We start from the raw sequence: 27,394 nt of genomic DNA, 5'->3' as shown, positions 1-27,394 counted from the left end.
ATCTTTTCTTACCTCTTCATCATGAAGGTGGGCCCACTTGCATAGTACAGGGAACTGAAACTCTGAGAGAACCCAATATTTCTGGCTGACGACCTGGGAAAGGTGTCTTTGACAGCCAGATGGTATGGGAAAAAAGACATGAGGAAAGACATGGAGGAATGGATAACTTACCAAAGCACTACACGTATGGACTATTCCTAAAGAAGCATAGCAAAAGCTTTGAAGTATAAACTGACATTGGAACCAATATGCACAGAAGGCCAGGCAGAACTTGTAATCTGAAACTAACTGGGTTGATTCCTTGCTAAAACAAAAAAGTCAATAGTCCCCAGAGGCTTTTAATAGGATCCAGAGTCCCATGACATAATCAAAATGTCCAGGATACAATCCAAAACCAGTCAACCAGGAAAGGAAATCGGTTCCCTTGAACCAATGTTAATCCCTACAGCCGCGTCATTTTGGGGTTGGTATCTATTGATTAGAAAAAACTTGGAAATTTTCAAGGGAAAAGATAATTAATAGATACCCCCAAAATGACTCAGTTGTAGGGATTCTTAAATACTTTAAAGCAGCTAGTGCAACCGTGTACCATAAAGGTAGACACTCTTGAAATGAATGGAAAGAGCAATTCTCAGCAGTGAGCTATATATACAAAACCAAATGAAAATTCTAGAAATGACAGACTATAATCTGTAAAATAAAAAGATTCATTGGCTCAGACGTGGAGGTGTGGCTGGCAAGATGGCTGAATAGGAACAGCTCTGGTCTGCAGCTCCCAGCGAGATCAACATGGAAGGCAGGTGATTTCTGCATTTCTAACTGAGGTACCCAGCTCGTCTCACTGGGACTGGTTAGACAGTGGGTGCAGCCCCTGGAGGGCCAGTTGAAGCAGGGTGGGGTGTTAACTCACCGGGGAAGTGCAAGGGGTTGGGGAACTCCCTCCCCTAGTCAAGGGAAGCCGTAAGGGACTGTACCTTGAGGAATGGTGCACTCAAGCCCAGATACTACACTTTTCCCATGGTCTTCAAACCTGCAGACCAGGAGATTCCCTCAGGTGCCTGCGCCACCAGGGCCCTGGGTTTCAGGGACAAAACTGAGCAGCCGTTTGGGCAGACACCAAGGTAGCTGCAGGAGTTTTTTTTTCATACCTCAGTGGCACCTGGAATGCCAGCGAGATAGAACTGTTCACTCTTCTGGAAAGGGGGCTGAAGCCAGGGAGCCAAGTGGTTTAGCTCAGTGGATCTCACCCCCACGGAGCCCAGCAAGCTAAGATCCACTGGCTTGAAATTCTTGCTGCCAGTACAGCAGTCTGAAGTCCACCTGGGACACTTGAGCTTGGTGCGGGGGGAGGGGTGTCTGCCATTACTGAGACTTGAGTAGGTGGTTTTCTCCCCTCACATTATACACAAAGCTGCCCAGAAGTTCGAACCGGGCAGAGCCCACTGCAGCTCAGCAAAGCCTCTGTAGCCAGACTGCCTCTCTAGATTCCTCTTCTCTGGGCAGGGCATCTCTGAAAGAAAGGCAGCATCCCCAGTTAGGGGCTTATGGATAAAACTCCCATCTCCCTGGGACAGAGCACCTGGGGGAAGGGGCGGCTGTGGGTGCAGCTTCAGCAGACTTGAACATTCCTGCCTGCTGGCTCTGAAGAGAGTAGCAAATCTCCCAGAACAGCGCTCAAGCTCTCCTAAGGGTCAGACTACCTCCTCAAGTGGGTCCCTGACCCCTGTGCCTCCTGACTGGGAGATACCTCCCAGCAGGGGTCAACAGACACCTCATACAGGAGAGCTCCAGCTGGCATCTGGCGGGAGCCCCTCTGGGACAAAGCTTCCAGAGGAAGGAACAGGCAGCGATCTTTGCTGTTCTGCAGCCTCCGCTGGTGATACCCAGGCAAACAGGGTCTGGAGTGGACCTCCAGCAAACTCCAGCAGACCTGCAACAGAAGGGCCTGTTAGAAGGAAAACTAACAAACAGAAAGGAATAGCATCAACATCAACAAAAAGGACATCCACACAGAAACCCCATCTGAAGGTCACCAACATCAAAGACCAAAGATAGGTAAATCCACAAAGATGAGGAAAAACCAGTGCAAAAAGGCTGAAAATTCCAAAAACCAGAATGCCTCTTCTCCTCCAAAGGATCACAACTCCTTGCCAACAAGGGAACAAAACTGGACAGAGAACGAGTTTGACGAATTGACAGAAGTAGGCTTCAGAGGGTGGGTAATAACAAACTCCTCAGAGCTAAAGGAGCATGTTCTAACCCAATGCAAGGAAACTGAGAACCTTGAAAAAAGGTTAGAGGAATTGCTAACTAGAATAACCAGCTTAGAAAGAAAATAAATGACCTGATGTAGCTGAAAAACACAGCACAAGAACATCGTGAAGCATACACAAGTATCAATAGCCAAATTGATCAGGTGGAAGAAAGGATATCAGAGATTGAAGATAAATGTAATGAAATAAAGTGTGAACACAAGATTAGAGAAAAAAGAATGAAAAGGAATGAAAAAAGCCTCCAAGAAATATGGGACTATGTGAAAAGACCAAACCTATGTTTGATTGGTGTACCTGAAAGTAATGGGGAGAATGGAACCAAGTTGGAAAACACACTTCAGGATATTATCCAGAAGAACTTCCCCAACCTAGCAAGACAGACCAACATTCAAATTCAGGAAACACAGAGAACGTCACAAAGATAATCCTCGAGAAGAGGAACCCCACGACACATAATCGTCAGATTCACCAACATTGAAATGAAGGAAAAAATGTTAAGGGCAGCCAGAGAGAAAGGTCGGGTTACTCACAAATGGAAGCCCATCAGACTAACAGCAGATCTCTCTGCAGAAACCCTACAAGCCAGAAGAGAGTGGGGGTCAATTTTCAACATTCTTAAAGAAAAGAATTTTCAACCCAGAATTTTATATCCAGACAAACTAAGCGTCATAAGTGAAGGAGAAATAAAATCCTTTACAGAGAAACAAATCCTGAGAGATTTTGTCACCACCAGGCCTACCTTTCAAGAGCTCCTGAAGGGAGCACCAAATATGGAAAGGAAAAACAAGTATCAGCCACTGCAAAAATATACCAAATGGTAAAGACTATTGACACTATGAAGAAACTACATCAACTAATGGGCAAAATAGCCAGCTAGCAGCATCATAATGAAAGGATGAAATGCACGTATAACAATACCAACCTTAAATGTAAACTGGCTAAATGCCTCAATTAAAAGACACAGACTGGCAAATTGGATAAAGAGTCAAGACCTATTGGTGTACTGTGTTCAGGAGACCGATCTCACATGCAGAGACACATATAGGCTTAAAATAAAGGGATGGAAGAATATTTACCAAGCAAATGAAAGCAAAAAAAAAAAAAAAAAAAAAAAAAGCAGGGGTTGCAATCCTAGTCTCTGATGAAACAGACTTTAAACCAACAAAGATCAAAAGAGACGAAGAAGGGCATTACATAATGGTAAAGGGATCAATGCAACAAGAAGAGCTAACTATCCTAAATATATGAAATATAAATACACCCAATACAGGAGCACCCAGATTCATAAAGCAAGTTCTTAGAGACCTACAAAGAGACCTAGACTCCCACACAATAATGACTCCCACACAATAATAGTAGGAGACTTTTAACACCCCACTGTCAGACAGATCAACGAGACAGAAAATTAACTAGGATATTCAGTACTTGAACTCAGCTCTGGACCAAGCAGACGATAGAAATCTACAGAACTCTCCACCCCATATCAACAGAATATACATTCTTCTCCACACCACATTGGACTTATTCTAAAATTGACCACATAATTGGAAGTAAGACACTCCTCAGCAAATGCAAAAGAACAGAAATCATAAGAAACAGTTGCTCAGACCACAGTGCAATCCAATTAGAATTCAGGATTAAGAAACTCACTCAAACCACACAACTACATGGAAACTGAACAACCTGCCCCTGAATGATTACTGGGCAAATAATGAAATTAAGGCAGAAATAAATAAGTTCTTTGAAACCAATCAGATCAAAGACAGCGTAACATAATCTCTGGGACACAGCTAAAGCAGTGTTTAGAGGGAAATTTATAGCACTAAAATGCCCACAGGAGAAAGCAGGAAAGATCTAAAATCTACACCCTAACATCACAATTAAAAGAACTAGAGAAGCTAGAGCAAACAAATTCAAAAGCTAGCAGAAGACAAGAAATAACAGATCAGAGCAGAACTGAAGGAGATAGAGACACAAAAAACTCTTCAAAAAGTCAATGAATCCAGGAGCTGATTTTTTGAAAAGATTAACAAAATAGACTGCTAGACAGACTAATAAAGAAGAGAGAAGAATCAAATAGACACAATAAAAAATGATAAAAGAGATATCACCACTGATCCCACAGAAATACAAACTACCGTAACAGAATACTATAAACACCTCTATGCAAATAAACTAGAAAACCTAGAAGAAATGGATAAATTCCTGGACACATACACCCTCCCGAGACTAAATCAGGAAGAAGTCGAATCCCTGAATAGACCAATAACGAGTTCTGAAATTGTGGCAGTAATGAATAGCCTACCAACCAAAAAAAAGCCCAGGACCAGACAGATTCACAGCCAAATTCTACCAGAGGTACAAAAAGCAGCTGGTACTATTCCTTCTAAAACTACTACAACAATACAAAAAGAGGGACTCCTCCCTAACTCATTTTATGAGGCCAGCATCATCCTGATGCCAAAACCTGGCAGAGAGACAATAAAAAAAGAAAATTTCAGGCCAATAACCCTGATGAACATTGATGCGAAAATCCTCAATAAAATACGGACAAACCAAATCCAGCAGCACATCAAAAAGCTTATCTAGCACGATCAAGTTGGCTTCATCCCTGGGATGCAAGGCTGGTTCAGCATACACAAATCAGTAAGTGTAATCCATCACATAAACAAAGCCAATGACAAAAACCACATGATTATTTCAATAGATGCAGAAAAAGGCCTTCGATTAAACACCCCTTCATGCTAAAAATTCTCAAAAAACTAGGTGTTGTTGGAACGTATCTCAAAATAATAAGAGCTATTTACGACAAACCCACAGCCAATGTCGTACTGAATGGGCAAAAGCTGGCAGCATTCCCTTTGAAAACAGGCACAAGACAAGGATGCCCTCTCTCACCACTCCTATTCAGCATATTATTGGAAGTTCTGGCTAGGGCTATCAGGCAAGAGAAAGCAATAACGGATATTCAGATAGGAAGAGAGGAAGTCAAATTTTCTCTGTTTGCAGATGACATGATTGTATATTTAGAAAACCCCATCATCTCAGCCCAAAATCTCCTTAAGCTGATAAGCAACTTCAGCAAAGTCTCAGGATATAAAATCAGTGTGCAAAAAATCACAGGCATTCCTGTATACCAATAATAGACAAACAGAGAGCCAAATCATGAGTGAACTCCCATTCACAATTGCTACAGAGAATAAAATACCTAGGAATTCAACTTATAAGGGATGGGAAGGACCTCTTCAAGGAGAACTATAAACCACTTCTCAAGGAAATAAGAGAGGACACAAACAAATGGAAAAACATTCCATGCTCATGGATAGGAAGAAACAATATTGTGAAAATGGCCATTCTGCCGAAATTAATTTATAGAATCAGTGCTATCCCCATCAAGCTCCCATTGGCTTTCTTCACATAATTAGAAAAAAACTACTTTAAATTTCATATGGAACCAAAAAAGATCCCACATAGCCAAAACAATCCTAAGCAAAAAGAACAAAGCTGGAGGCATCACACTACCTGACTTCAAACTATACTATAAGGATACAGTAACCAAAACAGCATGGTACTGGTACCAAAACAGATGTGTAGACCAATGGAAAAGAACAGAGTCCTCAGAAATAACACCACACATCTACAACCATCTGATATTTGACAAACGTGACAAAAACAAGCAATGGGGAAAGGATCCCCTATTTAATAAATGATGTTGGGAAAACTGTCTAGCTATATGCAGAAAACTCAGACTGGACCCCTTCCTTACACCTCATACAAAAATTAACTCAAGATGGATTAAAGACTTAAACGTAAGACCTAAAACCATAAAAACCCTAGAAGAAAACCTAGGTAATACCATTCAGGACATAGGCATGGGCAAAGACTTCATGACTAAAACACCAAAAGCAATGGCAACAAAAGCCAAAATAGACAAATGAGATCTAATTAAACTAAAGAGCTTCTGCACAGTGAAAGAAAGTATCATCAGAGTGAACAGGCAACCTACAGAATGGGAGAAAATTTTTGCAGTCTATCCATCTGACAAAGGGCTGATATCTAGAATCTACAAAGAACTTAAAATTGCAAGAAAAAAGCCACCCCATCAAAAACTGGGTGAAGGATATGAACAGACACTTCTCAAAAGAAGAGATTATGAAATAAAGCTCATCATCACTGGTCATTAGAGAAATGCAAATCAAAACCACCGTGAGATACCATCTCATGCCAGTTAGAATGGCGATCATTAAAAAGTCAAGAAACAACAGATGCTGGAGAGGATGTGGAGAAATAGGAATGCTTTTACACTGTTGGTGAGAGTGTAAATTAGTTCAACCATTGTGGAAGACAGTGTGGTGATTCCTCAAGGATCTAGAACCAGAAATACCTTTAGACCCAGTAATCCCATTACTGGGTATATATCCAAAGGATTATAAATCATTCTGCTATAAAGACACATGCACATGTATGTTTATTGCAGCACTGTTCACAATAGCAAACACTTGGAACCAGCCCAAATACCTGTCAATGATAGATTAGATAAAGAAAATGTGGCACATATACACCATGTAATACTATGCAGCCATAAAAAAGGATGAGTTCATGTCCTTTGCAGGGACATGGATAAAGCTGGAAACCATCATTCTCAGCAAGCTAACAGAAACAGAAAACCAAACGCTACATGTTCTCACTCATAAGTGGCAGTTGAACGATGAGAACACATGGACACGGGGAGAGGAACATCACACACCGGGGCCTGTCTTGGGGTGGGGGCTAGAGAAGGGATATCATTAGGAGAAATACCTAATGTAGATGACAGGTTGATGGGTGCAGCACGTGTATACCTGTGTAACAAACCTGCACGTTCCGCACGTGTATCCCAGAACTTAAAGTATAATAATAATAAAAAAAACATTGGTTCATCTCAGTAGCAGAATGGAGATGTCAGAGGAACAGGTTAGTGAATTTAAAGATAAACCAGTAGAAATAATCCCAACTGAAAAGAGAGAGAGAAAAAAGAAAACAAAAATAAACAGCCTCACTGGCCTGTGAGACTATATCAAAGGGCCTAACATTCATGTCATTGAAGTCCCTGAAGAAGAGGAGAAAGGTATTGGTGTGAAAAAAAAATTTGGGAAAACAATAACTGAAAACTTCCAAATTTGGAGAAAGATAAATTTACAGATTCAAGAAAGTAAGTGAAATTTAGACAAGGTAAATTCAAAGGACTCTACTCTCAGACACTTAATGAAACTGCTGAGCACCAAAGATGAGGAAAACTGTTGAAAGCACCAAGAGGAACATGATTGATTACATATACACATCACTGTGGGTTTCTCATCAGAAAATCTGGAAGTCAAAAAACAGTGGAACACCATCTTTAAAGTCCTGAAAGAAAGGAGGTGATGACTCAGAATACCATATCCACTGAAAATATCTTCCAGGAATGAAGGTGAAATAAAACTTCCTCAGATGAAGGTAAACTAAAAGGTATTTGTCCCCATCAGACCTGCTGTACGGTAAATATTATAGTAAATGAAGTTTTTTCAGGCTGAAGGGAGATGACACTAGATTGATCCCACCAAAACAACATATGGATAGTACTTAAAGAAAACAACAACAGCTGAAAACAACTGTCAATCCAGAATTCGATACCCAGTGAAAATAACTTACAAAAGTGAAGGTGATAAAAAGGCAATTTCAGACTTAACGCTGAAAGAATGTATCTCTGACAGAGTCACATGTAATTATAAAAGGGATTTTTTCACCAGGATGAAAATGATAATGAAAATATGGATCTATGCAAAGAAATGAAGAATACTGGAAATGTTAAACTGAGTAGATAAACAAGAAAATTTTCTTGTTTAAGTAATTTTAAAAGTTAATTGACTGCTTAAAGAAAAATCTTAATTTAGTATGGGGGTTATAACATATGTAAAAATAAAATCTGTGACAAAAATAGCGTGAGGCAAAGAAGAGAAATAGTACTTTATTACTATAAAGTTTGTACCCTCTTTATGAAGTGTTTTAGCACTTGAAGAAAATCTAGTAAAAGATTTACAGTATAAAGCCACCACTAAAATAACAATGCAGAGTTATAGCTAATAAGCCAACGAAAGAGTTAAATAGAATTGTAACATATATTCCACCCAAAGGAAGGTTGGGGAGGAAAAGGGAACAAAATCCAGGCCAGGTACAGTGGCTCACACCTGTAATCCAAGCACATTGGGAGACCGAGGCAGGTGGATTGCCTGAGGTCAGCAGTTGGAGACCAGCCCGGCCAACATGGCGAAACCCCATCTCTGCTAAGAATACAAAAATTAGCCAGGTGTGGTGGCATGTGCCTGTAATCCCAGCTACTCGGAGAATCGTTTGAATCTGGGAGATGGAGGTTGCAGTGAGCCCAGATGATGCCACTGCACTCCAGCCTGGGTGACAGAGCAAGTCTCCATCTCAAAAAAAAAAAAAAAGAAAAGAAAAGAAAAAGAAAAGGGAACAAAAACCAGATGAGATGAATAGAAAAGGAATAGCAAGATGACAGACTCCAACCCAACCATATCAATAATTACATTAAAGGCACCTATTCTAAACACTTCAATTAAAAGGCGAAGATGGCTAGATTGGATTTTTTAAAGAGATGGGGTCACTCAGTGCAGTGACATGATCATAGCTCACTGCATCCTCAAACCCCTGGGCTCAAGCGGTCCTCCCAAGTAGTTGGAACTACAGGCATTAGCCACTATGCCCAGCTCAGTTTGGATTTCTTAAAAAAGCCAAATCCAACTTTATGCTGCCTATAAAAACATACCTTAAATATAAAGAAACAAATAGAATTAAAAAGATGAAGCAAGATATACCATGCTAACTGTAATCACAAGAAGCTGTATTCTTGTTAACATCAGATAATGTAGACTCCAGAATAAATAATATTACTAGGGATAAAGGGGTCAACTTACCAAGAGGACAAAGTAATACTAATTGTTTATGGAGCTAATAACAGAATTTCACAATGCTTGAAACAAAACTTGGTAGAATTGAAAGGAGAAATCAACAGATCCACAGTTAAAGCTGGAAATTTCAGTACCCATCTCTCAAAAACATAGAGCAAGTATACAGAAAAATTATTAAGGAAAAGCAATTTGAACAAGAAAACTGAGACTCTTTGTTTGCTGATGACATTGTCTGTGTAGGAAATCTGTGGAATCCAACAAAAGCTACAAGAAGTAATAAGTGAGCTTAGTAAATTTGCAGAATACAAGATCAATATGTAAAAATAAATTATGTTGTATATACTTGTCAAGAGCAGTTGTAACTTGCAATTAATCCTGTTTACAGTAGCATCAAAATATGAAATGCTTTGGGGTAAATCTGATGAAAGATGTATAAGATATGTAGACTAAAAACTACAAAACATTGGTGATAGAAATTAAGACCTAAATAGGGGCCGGGTACAGTGGCTCACACCTGTAATCCCAGCACTTTGGGAGATCAAGGCAGGTGGATCATGAGGTCAAGAGAGCGAGACCATCCTGGCCAACCAACATGGTGAAACCCCATCTCTACTAAAAATACAAAAATTAGGCATGGTGGCGTGTGTCTGTAATCCCACTACTCGGGAGGCTGAGGCGACAGAATCACTTGAACCCAGGAGGCAGAGGTTGCTGTGAGCTGAGATTGCACCATTGCACTACAGCCTGGGTGACAAGAGTGAAACTGTCTTTTTTTAAAAAAAAAGGAAAGAAAAGAAAGAAACAAATGGAAATGCTAGTAATTAAAAACAGTAGCAGAGATGAAGTTTGCTTTCAGATTCATTCGTAGACTTACCACAACCAAAGAAAGAATAAATGTACCTGAAGATAGGTCTATAAAAATGCCTAAACTGACCCACAAAAAGAATTCCTAAAAAAGAATTCCAAGAGCTGAGAGAATATCAAACAGATTAGCATATGTAGAATTCCAGGAGAAGGGCTAGGTGTGGTGGCGCACATTTGTAATCCCAGCACTTTGGGAGGCCGAGGTGGGTGGATCACCTGAGGTCAGGAGTTTGAGACCAGCCTGGCCAACTTGGCAAAACCCCCTCTCTACTAAAGATACAAAAAATTAGCCAGGCATGGTGGCATGTGTCTGTAGTCCCAGTTACTCGGAAGGCTGAGGCAGGAGAATTGCTTGAACCCAGGAGGCGGAGGTTGCAGTGAGCCGAGATCATGCCACTGCATTCCAGCCTGTATGACAGAGTGAGACTCTGTCTCAAAAAAAAAAAAAAAAATAATAATAATAATAAAATTCCAGAAGGAGAAAGGAAAGAGAAAGCATTTGAGGTAATAATGGCCATTTTTTTTCCAAAATCAATTACAGACAGCAAAATGCATGTCCAGAAAGCTCAAAGAACACCACATGGGACACACACACATACCTCTAGGCATATCAATGAAACTGCCAAAAAGAAAATTTAAAGAGAAAATTTTAAAAGTACCACCCCCCCCCACCAAAAAAAGACAAAACGTTATACAGATAGAAACAGATTATAGTAGACTTTTTTTCAGAAAACATGCAAGCTAGAAGACAATGGTGTGTCAACCGATAATTTTATACCCAGTGAGAATATCTTTAAAAGGTGATAGAAAAGTAAAGACTTACTAGTTTATGAGACAGCATCTTGCTCTGTTGTCCAGGCTGGAGTGCAGTGGCATGACTCCTGTGCTCAAGCAGTCTTCCTATCTCAGCCTCCTGAGTAGCTGGGACTACAGGCACACACTACTATGCCTGACAAATTTTTTATTTTTGTTTTTGTAGAGAGAGGTCTCATTACGATGCTCAGACTGGCCTTGAACTTTTGGCATCAAGTGATCCTCCTGCCTCGGCCTCCCAGAGTGCTGGGATTACTGGGATGAGCCACTGTGCCCAGCCTAAAGACTTTCTTACACAACAAAAACTGATAATTTATTGGTAGCTGTCTTACGCTGCAAGAAATGTTAAAGGATATTCTTCAGATAGAAGAATGTGATACCAAGCAGAAACTTGGAGCTACACAAAAAGAACACTGGAATCAAGCCAAGGCAAAATCACATTCACTTTTTTCTTTTTGAAAAATTATTCTGGAAAATAACTGTATGTCTAAAACAAAAAATAGTAGTGTAATGTGTTTAAAGCATATATAAAAGTAAAATATATTAGAACAATTGCACAAAGAATAGAAGGAAAGTATTGGGAATGTACTCTTGTGAGGTTCTTATTCTAGCCGTGAAGTGATACTCTGTTAGTTATTAAGTAAAGATATAAATTATAAACACGGGGGCAACAACTAAAAAAAGTTTAAAGAAGTATAAACAATAAACTAGTAAAGGAAATAAAATGGAATAATAAAAATAGTTGGTACCAAAGTTATTAAAAGAAAAAACTGTTCAGTTAACCCAAACTCAGGGAGAAAGGGGGCAGGGGCAGAGGAGGTGGGCAGAGAAACAAAGACCAGATGGAACAAATATAAAACTAGCAAGACCACAGACTGATTTGAGTAATAATAAAACTCTAGTCTCCTGCAAAAAAACAACAATAAAAACAAAAAACAAACTAGCAAGACCACAGATTTCAATACAGTCATAGTCAGTAATTATATTAGTAATGAATTGTCTAAGCACACCAGTTAAATGACATATGTGGATTTCTAGTTAGTTGAAGACAATGAAGGCTGTTGTATACTAATCAATGACTCAAAATCTCCCTAAATGATAAGAAACAATTTTACAACTATAGTTGTTCTTGGTAAAACTACACCCTCAGAGTTATTTCAATTCAGAGAATGCTCAAAAGTACAAAACCACTTTGAGTAAAAGAAAAACTGACAAATGCCAGTATGGTAATTCCTTATCTCTCCCCTGAACTGCACCCCCCGCTGCACCCCCAAAGTCTTTGGGGCAAGCAGTGGCCAACCACTGAAGTTGTAGATAGATAGAAGAGGGAGGTTAGCAACCACCAGGTGGGAACAACAACTAGAAAGATTAAAGTTGTTGCTGTGGGTAGTGACTATCTGGGGCTGGTGTCACAAAGACGGTAAAAAGAATTGACTAAGACAGTTGGAGGTAAAGAAAGACAGATTCTTTAAAAAAGTGAAAACATGTCGCTAGGGTGCAATGGCCCAGTCAGCAAGAGCGGAGCTGACTTCAGGGAGACAAAGGCTTGCCAGGGATTTTATAGGTTGGTGCTCTTGCTGTGCTGAAGAGGGCTTTGTGCAGTACTGGTAACGCCAAGGTTGCAGTTAGCTAACTTGCATTTTTCTATTAGCTGATGGTCTAGTGATAAGTTGGGCATAGGAAGATTGTGAGTTATTTGTGCAGGAGGGCTGTGTGTCCTAGACCATGAAGAAAGGCTGACTTAGAGCTTATCTATGTTCTCTTTTTGTTTTTCCTTGGTCCTGCCAGCCTGACCTCTTTTCCCTGATTAGGACTCCACAGTTGTAATTCAGAAAATACTAAAAAGTTAGTGGGGAAGATAAGAGCATTTACTATAGGAAACGGATTTCAAAGTATACTTGATTTTTTTTGTTGTTGTTTTGTTTTGTTTTTTTAAAAAATTTTTTATTATTATTATACTTTAAGTTTTAGGGTACATGTGCACAATGTGCAGGTTTGTTACATATGTATACATGTGCCATGTTGGTGTGCTGCATCCATTAACTCGTCATTTAGCATTAGGTATATCTCCTAATGCTATCCCTCCCCCCTCCGCCCACCCCACAACAGTCCCCAGAGTGTGATGTTCCCCTTCCTGTGTCCATGTGTTCTCATTGTTCAATTCCCACCTATGAGTGAGAACATGCGGTATTTGGTTTTTTGTCCTTGTGATATTTTGCTGAGAATGATGGTTTCCAGTTTCATCCATGTCCCTACAAAGGACATGAACTCATCTTTTTTTATGGCTGCATAGTATTCCATGGTGTATATGTGCCACATTTTCTTAATCCAGTCTATTGTTGTTGGACATTTAGGTTGGTCCCAAGTCTTTGCTATTGTGAATAGTGCTGCAATAAACATACGTGTGCATGTGTCTTTATAGCGGCATGATTTATAATCCTTTGGGTATATACCCAGTAATGGGATGGCTGGGTAAGTATACTTGATTTAAAGATTTAAGCACAATAGAAAAGCCTGGGCAACATGGTGAAACCCCATCTCTACCGAACAAGGAAAATACGTAAATTACGTGGGCATGGTGGGTGTGCTTGTGGTCCCAGCTACTCAGGAGGCTGAGATGAGAGAATTGCTTGAGCCTGGGAGGTGGAGGTTGCCATGAGCCAGTATCGTGCTACTGCACTGCAGCCTTGACAACAGAGCTACCCTGTCTCAGAGTCTAGACACACAGTTTAAAGAGAAATACTCAACATAAAAGGGCAAGTGTAATTTAAAAGGACCAGCACAACATAAAGGGACGACAGTGTTCCAAACATACACTTCTCCAGGAGAAAAAAGGCAAAAAGGAAAAAAGAAGTGCCTTTTGGCAATCAGGTGGTCAATGGGAAAAGGAAGGAAAGGTGGTTATTTAGGGTCCTTCAAGGTCTAAGTGTAAGAGTTAAAGAAAGAGGAAAGAAACATGAAAAGCAGCTCAACAGTCAAAGACAGGTTTATTTTGGAGAATAAACATGAGAGGGGCTTCTGGCTGATTTTGTTCAGGAGCACTCTCTCTTACAGACTAAGAGTATTTATTAGCCAGGCATGGTGGCTCACGCCTGTAATGCCAGCACTTTGGGAGGCCGAGTTGGGTGCATCATGAGGTCAGGCATTCGAGACCAGCCTGGCTAACAAAGTGAAACCCCGTCTCTACTAAAAAAAAAAAAAATTAGCCGGGTGTGGTGGCAGGCGCCTGTAGTCGCAGCTACTTGGGAGGCTGACATCTCTCCGGCCGGAGGGGAGGTTGTCTTGGGGCTGGCATGTCTCTGGTCAGGGAGGGGTTTATTTTATGGTTGGAATGTTTCTGGTTGGAGATGTCATTTGTGATTTATGGTCATGCTGAATTTGGGGGAAAAAAAGGCAAATCACTACATAACTACATATCAGAATCTATAGACTGTATAGCTCTGCAAGGTGACTGTAGTTAACAATTATTTATTATGTATTTTCAAATAGCTCAGAGAGGATTTTGAATGTTCCCAGTAAAAGAAATGATAAATGTTTGAGGAGATGGATATGCTAATTACCCTTATGTGATAACTATGCATTGTATGTGTCAAAACATCACTGTGTACCCCATCAGTATATACAATTATTATGTCAATTAAAAATAAATTAATAAATCTACATGGTGAATTAAAGCAGTGATCAAAGAAAAACTCATTGCAGTAAATACCTTTTATCAATGAAAAGGAAGGAATAAAAAATTAATTAAATTCTTAGCTCAAAAAAACTAGGTAAAGAACAACAAAGTAATTCAAAAGAAAGCACATGATAGGAATTAGTATAGATAAAACAGAAATTAATGAGGAAAAAATAGAAAAACATACCTAATTATTAAATCAAAATCCTATTTTTGAAAAAATTAACAATATAAATAAACTCATAAGCTAAGTTGGTGAAAAAAAAGGAGAAAGCATAAATATGCAAAATAAATGACAAGGGAGAAACGGAAGAAATGTAAAAATCAAAAGACAAATTTGTAGTCTTTGAAATAAATTTGAAACCTAGATTTAACGGATAATTTTTTAGGCAAATACAGGTTGTCAAAAATGACCCTTTTTTTTTTTTTAAATGGGGAAACACTAGAGGTATTTCCACTAAGATCAGGAACCATGGCAAGGATGTTCATTATCTTCACTGCTATTCAGCATTGTTCTGGAGGTATTTAACAATGCAGTTAGACAAGAGAAACCAAGTTGAAACATAAGAATGAGTTAACAAAGAAGTAAAGCTATCTGTTTTTAGATGATGTGATTGAATACCTAGGAACCCCAGATAATCAGTGATAAAATGAACTCAATAATTTAGTGGGACAGCAGGATATAAAATTCATATATAATAATCAATAGTCTTATTTCTCAAAAGAAGATATACAGACAGCCAACAAACATATGAAAAAATGCCCAACATCACTAATCATCTGGGAAAAGCAAATTAAAACCACAATGAGATACCACTTTATTTCTGCCAGAATGACCGTAATTAAAAAGTCAAAAAAAAATAGATGTTGGCATAGATGTGATAAAAAGGGAACATTGTTACACTGCTGATGGGAATGTAAATTAGTACAACCACTATGGAAACAGTATAGAGATTCTTTAAAGAATTAAAAGTACAGCTGCCATTCGACCCAGCAATTCCGCTACTGGGTATCTACTTGAAGGAAAAGAAGTCATTATATGAAAAAGACACATGCACATGCATGTTTATAGCAGCACAGTTCACAATAGCAAAGACGTGGAACCAACCTAAGTGCCCATCAGTCAACAGGTGGATAAAGAAAATGTGGTATGTATATACACCATGGAATACAGCCATAAAAAGGAACGAAAGAATGTCTTTTGCAGCAACTTGGATGGAACTGGAGGCCATTATTCTAAGTCAAGTAACTTGAATGGAAAACCAAGTATCATATGTTTTAACTTATAAGTGGGAACTAAGCTACAAGGACACAGAGGCAAAAGAATGACATAATGGACTTTGGGGCTTGGAAGAGGGGAAGGTTGGGAGGGGGTGAGGGATAAAAGACTACATATTGGGTACAGTGTACACTGCTTGGGTGATGGGTGCACTAAAAATCTCAGAAATCACCACTAGAGAACTTATCTATGTAACCAAAAACCACCTGTACCCCAAAAACTATTGAAATAAAAAAGTAAAAAAAATCAATAGTCTTTATAGAAACAGCACATAGAGGACATAATAGTAGACAGACAGAACCCCATTTACAATAACAACCAAAAAGATTAAACACTTAGGAATATATTTGACAATAAATGTACAAAACTTAGAAAAAATATTAAGCCCCTTACTCTTGTCTGAATGTTTGTGTCCCCCCAAGTATGTATTTTGAATTCCTAACCTCCAAGTTCATGGTGTTGGGAAATGGGGCCTTTGGGGGTGATTAGATTATGAGGATGGAGCCCTTGGGATTGGAATTAGTGCCCTTATGAAAAGACTGCAGAGAGCTACCTAGTCTCTTCTACCATGTGAAGACACAGCTAGAAGAGATGCCATCTGAACCAGGGAACAGGACCTTGCCAGTCACCACATTTGCCAGTATCTTGATCTGGGACTTCCTAGACTCCAGAATTGTGAAAAATAAATGTTTATTGTTTATAAGAAACCTAGTCTGTAATATTTTGTTATAGCAGCCCAAGTAGACTAAGATACTCCTGAAAGACTCAAAGTATACTTAAACAAATGTAAAGATATCTTGTTTTTTGAAAAAAAAAAAACGTTTTATTTTTCAATTTTTTTCCTTGAGACAAGGTCTCATTATGTTGCCCAGGCTGTCCTCAAACTCCTGGCTCAAGCAATCCTCCCACCTCAGCCTTCTGAGTAGCTGGGGCTGTAAGCATGCACCACCATGCCCAGAGTTATTGCCTGTTTTTTAATAGGCCAACTCAATGTTATAAAAATTTTATTCCTCCCTAAACTAATTTATAAATTCAATGGAATCCCAATGAAAATACCAACAGACCATATTATGGAGTTAGGCAGGTTAGTACTAAAGTTCACGTGGAAAATATAATGTAAGAATAGCTGGGAAATCACTGAAAAAGGAAAACCATGAGGGATGGGGTAGAGGGGAGAGGAAGCTAGCTCTACTAGTCAGTAAATCTAAGGCGTGTACAATTAAAACAGCATGGTACTGGCACATGAACAGACTGACAGACCGTGGAATAAAATTGTGTGGTGACTTTGTAATGTGGTCACCTTGGTCAGACTGATCTGCGTTTTTCAGATACAGTCTGATACAGATGGAAAGTACAGAATTAGACCCATGGAATAGACTAAGACAGCATCCCATCTGTACCCCAAATGTGAATTAGGCACCCTGGTTCCTGGGGCCAGTGTTTTTCAGGTGTGAAAAGACAGAAGCATTTAACTCATTGGCTCTTGATTCCTGCTGGTTGAGGATTATCTTTAGCACAGAAATACCCCACACTTCAGGATTATATATGTCTGAGTGACACGTTGGCAACCACAGGCAGCTGACACTCGCATGTCAGAGAAGTCAGGGCCACAAACTGAGCCAGTTTGCATATTTGGAATGATGATCACTGTTAGGTCACTTTGGATTCTTCATTCTAGTGAAGGTAAGGAAAGTGCTACCGTCCTCATAGAGGTCATTGACCTTGATTCCTATCAGGAGCTAGGATCATTTCTGTATAATGGTGGCAGAAAGGACTCTGTCTAGAATTCATGGTATTCACTTGAGTATATTTTGGTGCTTTCTTGCCTCTGACAGTGGTGGTAGGGATAGAGAACAATCAGTGGTTCAATCAGGGTACACCCAACACGGGGCTTACATCCTTTGGGATAAAGGTTTGAGTCAACTATTGGAGAAGTAGCCAAAACTAGATGAAGTGCTGGCCAGTGGGGAGGGAAATGTGGAATGGGTGGTTTTAGGAAGGAGATGATGAATATCAACTATGGCTTTGGAATTAGTTGTAGCAGCAAGGATTGAACTATGTTCCACTCACCTTCCTTTATTTAGTCTTTTGTAGAAATAGTGATTGCTACCATCTTGAAGCCTCCATGATAGATTAGACTTAATGGAGGACATGAACAAATTTGAGGGATGGACAGGGTAGACTGTATTGGACACCTCTTTTGAGCCACTTCACATGGTCTCAGGTCTTATCTTTGATTCCAGCTGTGGCATCATGAGCAATTCTTTTGGGGCTCAGCTCACTGGCATTGTTACTGCCTTACTTCAAGTATGCACTGAGTGTTTTTTGCCTACTCAGATTCACTTGCAGCTCACATGTGTACTCCCCAGAAGTATGGGGGAATTAATACTCTGGGGTTAACATTCAGCCAGGCGCTAACAGTTAGTGGTTCTGAGATGTATTTCATAAGGCTCCTCAGAAGATTGCTCATTAAATAACCAGTTGCCAGCATCAGTGACCCACTCAAGGAAAGGTCTTTATATTGTTTTTACCTCCTTCCCTGTTCATTTCCCTGTCATTCACTTCTCCCTCTGAACACCTTCCTAAATAAACTACCTTTATGCAAGCCTTTGCTGTCAGGACAGCCAAAGCTATGACAGAGGTATAGAACATGGGTTGACAAGCTATGGTACATGGCCAAAACCATGTAAATAAAGTTTTTTTGTTGTCTTTTTTTTTTTTTTTTTTTGAGATGGAGTCTTGCTCTGTCTCCCAGGGTGGAGTATAGTAGCATGATCTTGGCTCCCTGCAACCGCCATCTCCTGGGTTCCAGTGATTCTCCCACCTCAGCCTCCCGAGTAGCTGGGATTACAGGTGTGCGCTGCCACACCCAGCTAATTTTTTGTATTTTTAGTTGGCCAGGCTGGTCGCGAACTCCTGACCTTGTGATCCACCCGCTTCGGCCTCCCAAAGTGCTGGGATTACAGGTGTGAGCCACCGCGTCTGGCCAGTTTTTTGTATTTTTAGTAGAGACGAGGTTTCACCACGTTGGTCAGGCTGGTCTTGAACCCCTGACCTCAAGTGATCCGCCTGCCTTGGCCTCCCAAAATGCTGGGATTACAGGCGTGAGCACTATTGCCCAGCTGTAAATAAAGTTTTGTTGGAACACAGCCACACTATTTCTTAGTGTATTGTGTATAACTGCCTTTGTGCTGCAGCTACAGAATTGAGTAGTTGTGAGGAGATCATATAACCTGTAAAGTCTAAAATATTTACAGAATAAATGTGCCATTCCTGTGCATTGATTTCCCAGTGCTGCTGGAACAAGTTACCACAAACTTAGTAACTTAACAAATCTAGTGGCCTAAAACAACACAAATTCTTTTACAGTTCTGGAGACTAGAAGTCTAAAATCAGTTTCACCGGTTTGATGTCAGAAGTATAGGCAGAGCAGGTTCCTTCTGCAGGCTCTAGGGCAAAATCTGTTTTCTTGCCTTTTTTAGCTTCTTGAGACTATCTGCATTCCTTGAATCCTAACTCCCCCTTCCCATCATTCCAGTCTCTTGATTCGTTGTCACATATGCTCCCTCTGCCTTGCTCTTATGGGGACACTTGTGATTACATTTAGGACTCACCCAAATAATTCAATATAATTTCCCCATCTCAGTGTCTTTAACTTAATCACATCTGCAAAGTACCTTTTGCCATATAAGGTGCATTTAAGGATCTAGGGAGTAGGACTTTGATGTCTTTGGGGGCTGCTATTTAGCTTACCACAGGCTTCCGTCTGGTCCCTAAAGATTTACATCCATCCTACATGCAAAACACATTCACCATATTGTAAAAATCTTCCAAAATCTAAACCCATTGCATTAACTCAGGTCTAAAATCTCATTAAATATTATAACTCAAAACTCCCAAATCTCATCATCTAATCATCTAACTCCAGTATAGGTGAGTTTCTGGGTATGATTCATCCCAAGACAGAATTCCTCTTTATCTATGGACCTGTGAAACTAGCAAACAAGTTATGTGCTGCTAAAATACTGTGGTGGGACAGGCATAGAATAACGATTATATACATTCCCATTCAGAAAGGGAGACAATGAGAGAAAGAAAAGAGTCACTAGCACCAGACAATTTTTAAATTTAATCAGGCAAACTTTTAGGTTTCAAGGGTTGGGAATAATCCCTGTGGCACCCAGCTCCACTCTATGGGCCAGAGGGTTGTGTATGTATTGGGTATGGCTGCTTTTATGTTACAGCAACCAAATCAAGTGGTTGTGGGGTAGTCATATAGCCTGCAAAGCCTGAAATATTTACTAGATTGTTCCCTGTCAGAATGTATGCTTGTTGAGGGCAGGAGTCTTTGTGTCTTTTGCTTGCTAAAGTATACTAAGTGTCTGGAACAGTGTCTGACACTTAACAGACACTCATTGAAATGCTGAACTGAAAGAAAAAAATGTAAGCAATTTAATACAGATGAGAGGGCAAAACTTTTGACATTGCTGAAGTAGTAACCCTATTTATAGATAAAACATTAAAAAAGAGAACTTTTAAAAACATAGCTACATATTAAAATAAATCTACATATTAAAATAGCATACTGTATTCCAACAAAAATTGTAACAGAATGACTGACACTAACATACATCTTGGTTAACTTGTACTGTGGAGAGAAACAAGTAATTTTTAAGACTTCTGGCAGAAAAAGCTAGTCATTTAAAAGTGAGAAAAACTAAGTCCAACTTCAGCCATTCATGGCAGTTTTCAGTGTCAGAAAAGAATGGGGACAGTGTCTGCAAAGTTTTAAGAAACAGAACATGTGATACAAGAATGATACAGCTAAGCGAATTGTCATTCAAGTACAGGGACAACAAGCAGACTTCCACACTGGAAAGAATTCAGGGACCATAACACCTGTGAGCTTTTCTTGAAAAATAAAATTAAGCATTGAAGTTATATTAAATCAAAAGAGTGAATTCTGTAATAGAGGGGCTACAGGAAATGAATTACCAGTGAGCATTGAATTTATTCAATTATAGAAGTAGGGTTAAACTACTATAGAAATTATGATTAAAGATAGAATATAAATGTTATAATCCATGGTAATACAAAAAGAATAATACTAACAAAAATTTAGAGATACACGGGAGGGCAGATGAGAGAGGAGAAAGCTTATGTGCATTAATTTTTTTGCTTTCATAGCTTAACTCTTTTATCTAAAGTTTTATGGCAGCGACAAAAAGAACTAGAATGTAAATCTCCCATATTTCAGAGAGAAAACACACTCACTTAGGAAAACAAAAGACACTCTTACATCTGTATTGTCCAGTAAGATAGCCATTAGATACATATGGCTGTTATAGCGAACATTAATTGAACTTTTGTAAAATTAAAAATTCAGTTCATTAGTCACACTAGCTATATTTCAAGTGCTCATTAGACATATTTAGCTTGTGGCTACCATATTGAATGATGGAACATTTTCCATCATTGAAAAAAGTTCTGTTGGATAACACTGCCTTATAGGAAACAAAGAAAGTACTAAAAATAGAGATGTAACACAAAACAAATTGACAGAATTAACACCAGACATTGCCTATTAAAAGAAAATACAGATTAGTTTAAAAATAAAATACAACTAACTGTATGCTACATATTGTGATGTATATAAAACAAGGCAAAGCAAAATTTGAATGTAAAAGGAGGGGTGAAAGTATATAAGGCAAACACTACTGAAAGGAACCTTGGGTGAATGTATTAATAATTAGAAAATTGAATTAAATGCAAAAAGTTTTGAATGAGACAAGAATGAGGTACTTTATCCAAAATGAGGAGGAACTATCATGAATTATTTATTAATGTAACACCAAAGTACATAAGCCAAAAATCACAAAAAATGTAAATAGAAACAAAATAGTATCAGCCCTTGTTTTAAAAAGAAGGAAGAACCTAAGGGTAAAAAAGATATGAATAATATACTTGATACAGATTAATTAATTCTTATGAAAATCTTACCTTTATAATAGAAAAGTCACCTTTACAAGTATTCATGGAACACTTAACAAATTATTCAGCATTCAGCCCCTGAAAACCTGTTATTTCTGGAATGCGGAAATATAGTAGAGACTTATTCTGTCATTACAATACAATCAAATGATACATTTATTTTGAGAAGAAAATGAACAGATAGTACCCAGATATGTCAAAATGGAAAAATAAAAAGAAAACCTCAACTTTTGGGCCAGTATATAAGTAAAAATTGAAATTACAGAATATTTTTAAAATCTAATGATGAAAACCTATGATTTCAACTAAAGCTATGCTCAGAGGAAAATTCATAGTCCTTGGCACTTAAATTACTGAATGAGTGTATTGTTCAGGGCTCCCCATTGCTGACAGTAGAATCTAGTTCATAGATCCTCTTGGAAATCCGGAAAACCAAGCTTGCATCTGACAGAGCCAGAAAGAGTGCATCAGGGAAAAACACCCACACTACAAAATTTTTTAAGTGCAGGACACTTCCAAAAAAATGTCTTTTTTTTTTTTTTTTTTTTTTTTTTTTGAGACAGGGTCTCACTCTGTCACCCAGGTTGGCGTACAGTGGTGCCATCTCAGCTCACTGCAACCTCTGCCTCCTGGGTTCAAGCAGTCCTCCCACCTCAACCTCCCAAGTAGCCGAGACTACAGGCACACCCCACCACACCAGTCTAATTTTTGTATTATCTGTAGAGGCGGGGTTTAGCCATGTTTCCCAGGCTGGTCTTGCACTCCTGAGCTCAAGTGATCCTCCCCCCTTGACCTCCCAAAGTGCTGGGATTACAGACATGAGCCACCACACCCAGCCAAATTACTTTTTCAATTGAAAAAGAAATGAAGGACTATCAGTCAAAACTTCTTCCTCTTGGTTTCCTGATGGAAGAAGTCAGAGTTGTAGGTCATTTTGGATTATGTGAGAGGAGCTGAGGAAGTGGAGAGATTGATAGCGGTAGTATAAATGCATGGGGAGCTAAAGAGGGGAGGGTAAAAGGTTAAAAACCTCTTTAAAGCATGGACATGGAATTTTGTAGCTCAGTTCACACCTCTGCCTGTTTTTGAAGCTCAGCAGAAAGGTCTGAAGCCATTGATAATTTTAGAAAACCATGCCAAAGAGAGATACCTCATGAGTTAATTATTTTTGTTAATTTATTTTAAAAAGTTATGTCTAGTCTGATGAAATTTTAGGATTTGGGGGTATGTCAGACTAGGACTCTTTATACCATTGTCCTTAGTCTATTTTTTATGCCAATTATCAGTATCTAAAATTATGGGGAAGGGGTTGTTTTGTTTACGTGATTATCTTTCTTCCTCCTAGAATGGTAAGTTCCATGAAGGCAAAGGACTTTTTGCTTTTTACTAATTTTGCTCATTGCTTTATTCTTGAATTAGAACAGTCTTCTACTCAGTAGTCTTAGCACATATACAAACAATATGCTCCATAAATATTTGTTGAATTAGTAGCTGCATTAAGATAATTATGGGACAATTGGAAATTGGCTAGGGGTGAACTCCACGGGAGAGATTTTAATTGATCTTATGTTAACCAATTTGATTTTTCTTAGTCTGACTAAAGACATGACTGGAAAAGAGGATGTATACCGAGGCCCGGCCATCAGAGCTCTCTGCAGAATCACCGATGTAAGTTCTGTGTTTCACTGAGTTATCAAATGGAACACTATGTTTATCTGCAGGTGGCCACGTAGATTTAGTAGGATTTCCTAGTCTGACTTTGTGAATTTTCAGTATAAGAGAAACATGATCACCAGAAAGGCTTTTGTGGCTCCAGGCTTTCTTTTTTCTTCAGATTTTTTTCTTTTAATTTATTTATGTTAGTCCATTTTCTCTCTTTATTTGCCCTCTTGAACTGTTGTAGTGAGGGTACATTGCTTGCAGGAAACAAAAACCCATTCAAATTTATCTTAAAAGGCTTTATTATAGGACACAAATCTCTCAGAATTTGAGATGAGGCTTATAGGTAGACACCATGGCAAGAAATTGGGCAGCTTTAAGAATTCAACAGCAGATTTTTTTTCTTTTTTGAGTTGGAGTCTCGTGCTTTCGCCCAGGCCGGAGTGCAGTGGCATGATCTTGGCTCACTGCAACCTCCGCCTCCTGGGTTCAAGTAATTCTCCTGCCTCAGCCTCCTGAGTAGCTGGGATTTCAGGCACCCACCAACACACCTGGCTAATTTTTTTTTTGGTACCAGTTTGAACAAACTGAAAACTTTATTCTTCTGTGTGAGCTGAACTCAAGTTTCAGAATAATCATCACCATGTGGGAGGCTTTTTGTTAAAATGCAGAAGAAATCTCAAAATACTGTATCTATATCTGCCTTCTACTGCTGCCAATATAGTAAGCATCTCCTAAACAATCAACAATAAACAGCAAATGATGCAGTTCATAGAGTATTTTGCACTTGGAAAAAAAATATATATCTGAATTGTAAAAAGAAATGTTTGGATTTTGTATGTCTTTTTTATTATTGTTAAAATACTAAATGAAACTCCTCAGCCTGGCATCTTTTCCTCGTATCTCAATAGCTTATCCTAGAGCCAGAAAAAGCCTTGAGGAGACAATGTCTTCTGGCTTCAAGATAAAACTTATCCAAATTTTTTGGCAAGTCATCCTTAATGATTTTAAAATTTGAAAAGGCTTGTCTTTTTGTGTATCCTTAAAAGCAATATCAAGTATTATCTCCTAAGGGGGATCTAAGGAGTGGGGGAAATTCATTGTTCCTCCTCACCACAGTACAGTCCACAACCGCTGGCTGGCCCACAGGTGGCTCAGCACCTCCCTAATCAGGGTGTCCCACCTCTAGGAAAGCACCAGCACTGAAGGTCACCCAGTGTCATTCTTTGTATGCAGTACACTCTTGGCCACCAAATAGTATTGTGAAATACAGATCATTCAGCCGCTACCACCATCACTACTTCTACAGGGCACAAGAAAGCAATCTCCAATCTCTTTTATAAATGGACAGTCCTATCTTCTAGGCTCAGAGATGGTAGATAAAACTTAGCTGTTGCAATTATATAATTCCCTGACATGAAATTTTATTGGATTTAATATCTACATGATATAGCCATTTAAGAGTATAACTTGAGGAAAAAGGAAAAATCTACCTGATCAAAAAACATGTTGGGGTGGCCTATCAGAATCTTAAACTTCCCCTTTAGCATCTATAATGAAGATATAGATGAAGTGCATTCATTCCATAATTACTGAGCTCCTATTATATGCCAGGCAGTGAGCACCTGCTCATCAGCTTATTGACAATAGCCATGCTCAAGATCCACATTCCTCATGTAACTTTGTGATTATAATTGATCTTCCCAGATAAGATTTCCCCAACAGGAGCGATAATCCAGTTCACTTGGTGGCTATAAGTATAAAAGAATGCACTGGCATTCTGTTATGTACATAACTTCTTATGAGTTTGATTTAATGTGACAAAGCATGAATGCCTTTGTGAGAACTGACAAAATCCACTTCTAGAACTGCAAAGCCAAGGACCGTATCCATGACCTTCACACTGCACCAACTTGGAGCCATCCTTTTTGACTTCTCTCATAACTCACTTCTATTCCGAGAACAAGAAGTCTTCCTCCTTATTTCCTAGGACATTTGCTTTGGTGTCTCAAAATAATGGATAGTCAGGGACATTGGAGTTTGGATATGCCTATATTAAGAAGTCTTTCAAGTGGGGTAAATGAAGATTTTCCTAGTGTATGGTAAGACTGCAAGGAATACCCAGGCAATATCCTCAAATCTGTCTGAGGAGAGTTTTAAAGGAATAAATTTCCAGATCTTCAACTTCCCTATGAAATATTTTCTAAAACCAGGCCGATGCCCAGCTAATTTTTGTATTTTTAGTAGAAACAGGGTTTCACCATGTTGGCCAGGCTATTCACTGTGGTGATCCATCATGTACTAGACACAGGCCCTCTTGTTGAAACATTTAAGAGAGAGAATCTGATCAGCCAGCAATAGGCCAGTAGCTTGTATCCACCTGTGTCTGAGTCAGGTGTTTAACATTGATACAGTTCGTTATATCTGGAGGGATGAGATCATGTAGTATGTTAGGCTGTCTCTTTCTGGGAACTCTGAGTAGGAAGGGTAGGCCAAGCAAATTGAATAATAGCTATATACCCATGCTTGGGTATATTTTAGGTGTTTGTAACCTTCTTAAGTTGTAAAGGTTGAGCAGGACCAAATTATACATCTGATAAATCTGGATCCTAGAAGGAGTAATAGAAATGCTTTAATATTTTTTGGTGCATTGTTGTTCTGTTGTGATTGTTTTTTATTTTTTGTATTACATTGGTAGCAGCGTGAGACTTGACCATGCTAGTGCTAGCAATAAAACTCTTTTTTTCATCTGAATATTGCTCTCAGTCTTTTTACTCATCTTTATCTGCTACCACCTTCCCAGTGCTTTTTGCCAGTTAAAGTTAAAAAGAACTGTATTTCCAGAGGATTTTATGTTGAGGGCTCACTATAGTAGTACACTACACATTTAATTCTTTATGTATCTCAGATAATCAGGGATTACATTTGATTTCTAGGACTCTCTGGGATCTGTATATAATATGTGCGCTTCACGTAGAGGAATCTTCATAACTTCAAAAGCAGGCTTCATCTCCATATAGGAATTTCTTTATAACTTTCCTGATGGGTTCAGCCTCTACTTGTGTATTTCTTCCAAACTGAGATTCTCCATTTTGAGACAGTTTATTTCATTGTTGAACAGTTATTCTTCTTTATATATAATCTTAAATATTCTTTCTTAAAGCTTCAACTTCGTTGTTTGGGTTCTGCCCTTTGGGATATTATTACTATATTATCATCCTTTTAGTGCATTCTAAATATTTGCACAGAAACAAATATAAGATTGGTTTTTGAAAATTATTTTGAAGCATAAGAGTAATTTTGCATAAACTTGTTTTTCCTTAACAATGTTTTCTTTTTGAATGTTATTAGGGAACAATGTTGCAAGCCATTGAAAGATACATGAAGCAGGCCATTGTGGATAAAGTTTCCAGTGTATCCAGTTCAGCACTGGTGTCTTCCCTGGTAAGTGAACAAGCAGCTTCCTAGTTCTTAAGCATGATACAGTTTTGAGTCGCGAAAACAAAGTATCACTATGATTCTCTCACAAATGAAACAGTTAAAAATATGTATACACCTCTATTACTTTATCCAAGTGTGTTTTATTTAGAGCAGGGGTCCCCACCCCAGGGCTTCAGACCAGTACTGGTCTGTGGCCTGTTAGGAACTGGGCTGCACAGCAGATGGTGAGTGGCAGGCAAGCGAGCATTACTGCCTGAGCTCCGCCTCCTGCCAGACCAGCAGCAGTGTTAGATTCTCATAGGAGTTCAAACCCTATTGTGAGTTGCGCATGCAGGGATCTACGTTGCCGGCCTCATATGAGAATCTAATGCCTAATGATCTGAGGTGGAACAGTTTCATCCAAAAACTATCCCCCTGCCCTCTGTCCATGGGAAAATTGTCTTCCGTAAAA

At 38.9% G+C, this 27,394-nt stretch overlaps 1 protein-coding gene across 2 annotated transcripts in view; it reads left to right on the top strand.

Annotated features, from left to right (window-relative positions):
• Positions 1–27,394, top strand: part of COPG2 (COPI coat complex subunit gamma 2) — a 164,177-nt gene that overhangs the window by 28,610 nt on the left and 108,173 nt on the right. For both annotated transcript variants that reach the window (XM_054497299.2, XM_054497300.2), the window contains exons 6-7: positions 23,436–23,511; positions 26,854–26,946. In XM_054497299.2, the coding sequence (XP_054353274.1) occupies positions 23,436–23,511; positions 26,854–26,946 (169 nt within the window). The remainder of the gene's footprint in view (positions 1–23,435; positions 23,512–26,853; positions 26,947–27,394) is intronic.

Source organism: Pongo pygmaeus, chromosome 6 (genome assembly GCF_028885625.2).
Source record: "Pongo pygmaeus isolate AG05252 chromosome 6, NHGRI_mPonPyg2-v2.0_pri, whole genome shotgun sequence".
In the NCBI taxonomy this organism is placed as follows: Eukaryota; Metazoa; Chordata; class Mammalia; order Primates; family Hominidae; genus Pongo; species Pongo pygmaeus.
The sequence above is the reverse complement of the archived record's forward strand: the minus strand, read 5'-3'. Positions and strand labels throughout refer to the sequence as shown.